Source organism: Strix aluco, chromosome 4 (assembly GCF_031877795.1).
Source record: "Strix aluco isolate bStrAlu1 chromosome 4, bStrAlu1.hap1, whole genome shotgun sequence".
Classification (NCBI taxonomy): Eukaryota; Metazoa; Chordata; class Aves; order Strigiformes; family Strigidae; genus Strix; species Strix aluco.
The window spans coordinates 26,388,738-26,394,945 of record NC_133934.1 but is presented as its reverse complement, the minus strand read 5'-3'; the positions used below and the strand labels follow the sequence as shown (position 1 = coordinate 26,394,945).

Here is a 6,208-nt window from a genome sequence, read left to right as displayed (position 1 = left end):
GAACTCACTTCCAGTTTTGGGATGCTGGAAGAAAGGACAAGGCTGTTGGAAAACTTTGCAAGTATTTCAGTATAAAGCAGCTCTCAGTTGTGTCATAGTAGTGTCTTAAACTATAAGAATAAGGGAATATAGATATTTTTTAATTTTTCTAAATTAATGGGCAGGGTAAGAGAAGAAGCCCCCACCCACAGCAGAGGGGCTGGGGAGCGCTCCCTCTCCCTTGCCCCTCTTAATGAGGTACCACCATACAACATTGCTCCTGATGACAATATATCTAAACAAACAAACAAACAAACAAATCCCCCTTACACTGCTGTTTTAACACCACAGAACTGTGCAGCACTACCACATCTGGTAGAGCCTGCCTGGAAACCTGCACAACCCACCCTGGGACAAACACAGACCTGAAGACAGGTTGTAGCTGGCACTACAACCACCTTCAGCACTAACTCACTGCTCCTAGCTTCAGCCAGGCAGACACTATCTTTCAAACTGCTTTACTCCATTTAACAAATGTTGACAAATGTCAAAAAAAGTAAATAGCATGTATTGGTGGCAAACAAATTCCTAGTCATCATCTCTACTAGATTCTTCTACAGCTGAAAAACAGGGCAGTGTTACTGCCCAACAGGCTGTCACCTCCCTATCTGAGAACCAAGTATAGTTTATATGAATTGCACAGTTTAAAATGCACAAAGAATGAGATGAACATGAGTGGTACTGGAAAAGCCAAAGAAAAACCTTTCCCCCGTGTGTTACTTTGTTTCTTCAGACACAGACTGTGAAAGGACAGAGGAGGTGGTGTATACATACGCATCTTCCTAGGCTAGCAACCAAGGCAGTCCTAGTTGAAATTACACACTTTCATTACACAGTTTATATTTACACAATTTTCTTCAAAAATTTTTAATGTGCCTCATGAAAATGATCATCCCTTTCTCTCTCGTTACTGACGCGGAGGCAGTATACCCTGTAATCTCAGAACAACTTGAATTACCAGAAATAAAATGAAAACTGTTTTCAGGGAAACATGCATTTATTGTTAAGCATTCCCAGTGAAAATCAACATCTTTTAAAATGTGTGTTTATTTAAAAAATCATTTGTGTACAAAAGTGTTTGTGTAGTTTTTATTTTCAAGACAAAAAAACACTGATGCTGCATTCCAGCCCACCCGCTCCTCCTGTACAGGAAGTCTGATGCTCAGGAACCAACCTCCTGCAATATTTTTTATTTGTAAATTTTTAATTTTTTTTTTAATTAGAAAAGTCAGAATTTAGGATGGAAAAGTGAAAAGCAGGGTTCTTCAACAGTTGACATCAGCATTCGTATGATGGCAGCCTCCTTCAGACACCACAACAGAGCACCAGCAGTTGCTGCAAACTGTAAAATGGACAAGTACAGCATTTTCACAGTACATTTCCTCGTCTGTTGAGTCATATATCTTAACTTACATTACCGATGAATGGCTCAGCACCGTAAGCGATGGCTAGCTATTTTGATGCCTACAAAGCAGGTAACAGCAGAGAAGGAACATCACATCACAGTACAGTGCAAAGGATTCGCAAGAGTTTGTCCAGTGAGAACCAATCTGAAGTCGAGTTGCTACCTACAGAGCACTGCAGCTGGAATAACCAAGCAAGAAGCAGAACACATTAAGGACAGCTGGTCTTGGGAGTCCAGTGATGAATCAGCTGATGACACTAACACCACAAACAGGTGGCTTGCTGATAGTTTGGAATAGATCAGAAAACTATCGAGAAAGCAGCGACTGCCCCTTTGCCTAGCCATAGGAGAAAGCTGTGCCTGGAAAATGAGGATGGTAACGGTGAAAACATCTATATGGTCTTCCCAGAAAAAGCTTTAGGCACCCACCGAGCATCTTTACTTTCATGCTTTAGTTCTGTGACGCAACAGACGGTATGATGAAATGTGCTTTCGCTATCTATTGTTGAGCCAATTGCTCATCAAACCCATACAAAACCAGCCACCTGATCACAATCAGTGGCCACACTCATCGAGATGCTTCTCATCAACTCTACCAACAAAACATAGCAGGAGAGGACACCTCATCTTCTCATTGCATCTGCTCACCAGCAGACATTAAGTAAAACTGACTTTCACTACTAAATTATTTAACATTTCCCCCTTTGGGCAAGCCTCCAAGTCTAAGCTAGCTCTTACTGGTATTTAGGAAGGAAACGAGGGACATGCACACAGTTAGGTTTCCCCTTGCACTGAAAAGAGAACACTTCACCTTCACAGTGTATGACCAATGCAGTAAACCAGAACTCTTGCTTGAAACCGTGCTTTTTTTCCCCCTCCCCTTCTCCCTTCCCCAATTAAATACGCAATCCATATGCTCTGCAGTGCCTAGTCTGATTCACAGCTGTTAAGCTTAAATTTGCATAGTTTAAATGTTTCTGTTACCCACACCATATAATGCAGATTTGGCATTACAAGGTAAGCATCTTTCTGGCTATTTAATTCCTCCTTTTAGACGACAACAACAAAAGATCCTATATTCCTTATGTCGGTCTTCCTATACTAATTTACTTGGAAAACAATTAAATACAATGATAATTAAAAAAACCCCAAGACATATTCCTACACCATTTGTACCTAATTGCTCAGATAAATACTACCAAACCAATTATAGTCAAGGCCCCATGTACTCTGTGACAAGCTTTTTTAAACAAAAAAAAATTAAAGTTTGGAATATGCAGGATGAATAGCACTAAATGCCGCATCTTTCCAGAAGGATATGTTCCTAAGTTTTTGTCTCCAAGATGTACCAGTTTGTCACACTGAGAACACAGCTTGTTCGCAGAAGCAACGGGAGGAAGCTGTGAATTTGGCGAGTGGAGGTGGGATACAGTCAGGGCTTTTGGCATTCATAGGAAAACGGAGGCTTTTGGCAACAGGAAAGGGCATTTCTCTACCTTTGAACAAAGCTGTACTTTACTCTTTGAGGAACTGAACGAGATAGGAGTTTCTTGTTCCCCACCAACAAAAGAAACAAGGGATAAACCACTTTGCTGGATGCATGTTAAAACGTTCAGCAGCGAAATCTGACTGATGCTCTGGCAATCAGTAAGCATCATTACCAATACCTTGTTTAGACAAATGCGGCCATTTAGACATCAAAATTACTATTTCAAGCCGTCTTCTTACACGATGGAGGAAGACAACACAGGACTTATCTGTACGTAGAAAGCAACCGTACCCATGTTTTATGTCCTTGTTGTAAGAAAGTGGTAAATGTGCAGCCTGAGTCCGCAGCTGGCGTGGACTGCATGGCAACTCCACGTCTGTGAATGCACAGGGCCCTGAATATAGCAATGTTCAGTCATACAGAAAACAGAACTACCATTTTGTATGTACAAACTCACAATGATAAACTGAACACTAACAGCAAAATTCCTAGGGCTCAGCCCCAGCTGCAGTTAAACTAACCTCGTACAACATTATCCCTATATTCAACTCTGATAATTACCAAGAATACAAAAACATTCCTTATAAAGGACTTGCATGTCAAAATTCAGAGGGACTTCAGACCACGGATGTCTCCTTAATGCTGGGTCACATTTCCTTCCCAGCTCACTTCAGAAGCTTCCCTCCTGCCAGCACCTGAGCTAGCATCAAGATATCATTGCTACCAAGCACATGGATGGAGGGCAAAAACCAGTATCCAACATCTGTACATAAGGGGAAAGGGGAAGACAAGTGTTTTGCAGTAGAGAAGAAAATGAGGTAACTTCAGGAAAGAAGTCAAACTTAACAGGACATTGTTTCAGAGGTGACCATGCTCACCTAAGAATCATTTCCTCTTTTCTCCCCCTCCCCCCTCCCCTGGCTTCATTTATTCCTTTACATACCGTTGGAAAAGCCTGCTGTTCTTAGGAGACTAATCTTATCAAAAGACATGTTCAGAAGCCCGTAACTGAGAAATTTTATGTCCCCAACAATGATTTTTCAAGGTCTTTCTTTTGATAAATAGCGAAGAACAAGGGAAAGTAGTCAGCAATTTATAATTACCACCAGGGTAAAAAAAAAGATGTTGATGTAATCAAGAAGTTCTTAGCCTGTATAACAGAAAAGACAGCAACTTGAGATTAACACAAGTGGCATTTTGCCATAGTCTTCTACTGTCCCTGGTTTTCACCTAACAAACCAGCTGAACAGTAGCAGCTTCTTGTTAAAAAAATAAATAAATATAAGGAAAGACAAACCAACTCATTTCCTTTGGCATCATTGCAAATGATTTACACTAACTCAAGAAAACTGATCACTGACTACACCTTAAAAAGCAGTACGTATAAAGACTAAGCAAATGCATTTAGTATTGCACTGATATGAGTTCAAAGTATTCCCTGTCTGTGCCCTGAAATATTTTAAGTTTGGGCACATCACACAGAGTAGTATAGGGAACATCCCTGAACTAGCTATGTCTCTAGAGCTCTATTTTCTGGTTCTGTTCCCCTACCACTACACTCCAGATATTTAACAGATACAATAATGTTCCTGATTTCCTCTAGTATGATTTATAAAAAGACTGTCTATGAAGTGTGAAACTATATCAACTTGTACTTCACAGCTCCAGAAAAACCCCAAACAGACATATATTTCCCCACCCCATTAATCCACAGTTTAGGAAAAAAACAGTCATGGAAAAGATGACTTATACAGTACTCCATTATCCACAATCCCCACTCTCTAGTCTCAGGATTTCTCTGAGCTTGTCAGATATACTCTCAAAAGTTAGCATCATATTCACAAAGACATTACAACTCTCTTTAAATAGATGTACTAGTGTTTGAAGTTGCAAAACTAATAATTTTCAAGCTTTTGCACTCAGGATGAAATGTCATTTTAATACGAATAAAAAGACTGACTGTATGTACAAGCCAAGATAAGATTTCAGTTCTCATTTATCAGAAACATCAATCCAAAAGAAAGCTAAATTGAGAACACACTTCTACTTCTATGTGCATTTGAAGTATGTACAGTAAAAACACCAACACAGCCTCCATGTGTCAACTAGAGAAAAATGCAAGCAAGGATGAATTTTAAAGTACCTGGTAAGCAATCCTTAAATTGAAGCCCAAAATAAAGCTAGAAAACCGCTGCAAAAACCAGCTGATTGCATCATATCAAGTACTCAAAGAAAAATCTTTTTAATTCTCAGTACACTAGAGAATCAGCTTTTTCCTCCTTCAAACCCAGTGAAATCGTATTATCCAGAATGTACTGAAGAACATTTTACATCTGTTTAAGACAAAACAAAAAGGAAAGAAAACCAGCTCCATCTTTTTGTGCTATATCAAGGCATACTCCTTACGAGAAAATATGATGGATGAAAATCATTATTGATATTTCAAAATATGTTTTTTAAAGGGGAGCCTAGACTACTGTAAATGGCACACATAATACCCACAGATGATGAAACATAATCTAGTGAGGATTTTTAGCTGTATGATGTAAGGGAGAAGAGAATCAGGTTTCCCAATTAATAAGTTAAAAAGAAAACGATTCTGAATAGGTCACCATTTGGAACTTTGGATAACTCTTGAAAGTCTTTCAGGAAAAAAAGTTACAAGAACACTTGAGTATTTCAATGGTGCTCTCTTCAGCGACCCTACCTAATATGTCTATTAAGTACAAGCATGCAAATATAGGTCAATCCACAGGCACATAGGATCCATGTTAAAAACAGTAAGATAGCTGTAATGAGTGGCACCAACAATTCTGATGACTAACACTCAAAAATGTTGCTTTCTGAAATACTAAATCAAAATCCTGAAGCAAGTTCCTGCTAGTCTTCGTCACACTGCTAAACACTAAAGTAGGCATGTTTTTCCCCCATTATTTTAGCTGAGCTCAAAGAATTTTTACAATATTTAGTAAGAAAAAAAATTAAAGTATTTCCCCTTTTTAAATTTACACAGACGTTTAATTAGCTTTATTTACAGAGCGTTTTTTTTCAGTCTCCAATAGTGCCTAGATAGCATCATCAGGCAAGAGTGCCAGTTTTAAAAGAGAATCTATATAGAATCCTAAAAATAACAGATGGTGATGCTCCTCCAGAAGGGGCAAGCTGGACTACTGAAGCAGCTCTCTCTACATGGCTCAGTTACTCAGGAGTAATTCTGTTGCAGTCTCTACATCCCATGATTTTGAAGACAAGGCCACTATTACTGCATTCTGCAA

The 6,208-nt window shown here is 39.1% G+C and overlaps 1 protein-coding gene across 2 annotated transcripts in view; it reads right to left on the bottom strand.

Moving 5' to 3' along the window:
• Positions 1-4,852: 4,852 nt before the first annotated feature.
• UBE2K (ubiquitin conjugating enzyme E2 K) overlaps positions 4,853-6,208 on the bottom strand; it is a 41,990-nt gene continuing 40,634 nt past the window's right edge. For both annotated transcript variants that reach the window (XM_074822371.1, XM_074822372.1), the window contains one exon: positions 4,853-6,202. In XM_074822371.1, the coding sequence (XP_074678472.1) occupies positions 6,128-6,202 (75 nt within the window). In that variant the 3' untranslated portion in view covers positions 4,853-6,127. The remainder of the gene's footprint in view (positions 6,203-6,208) is intronic.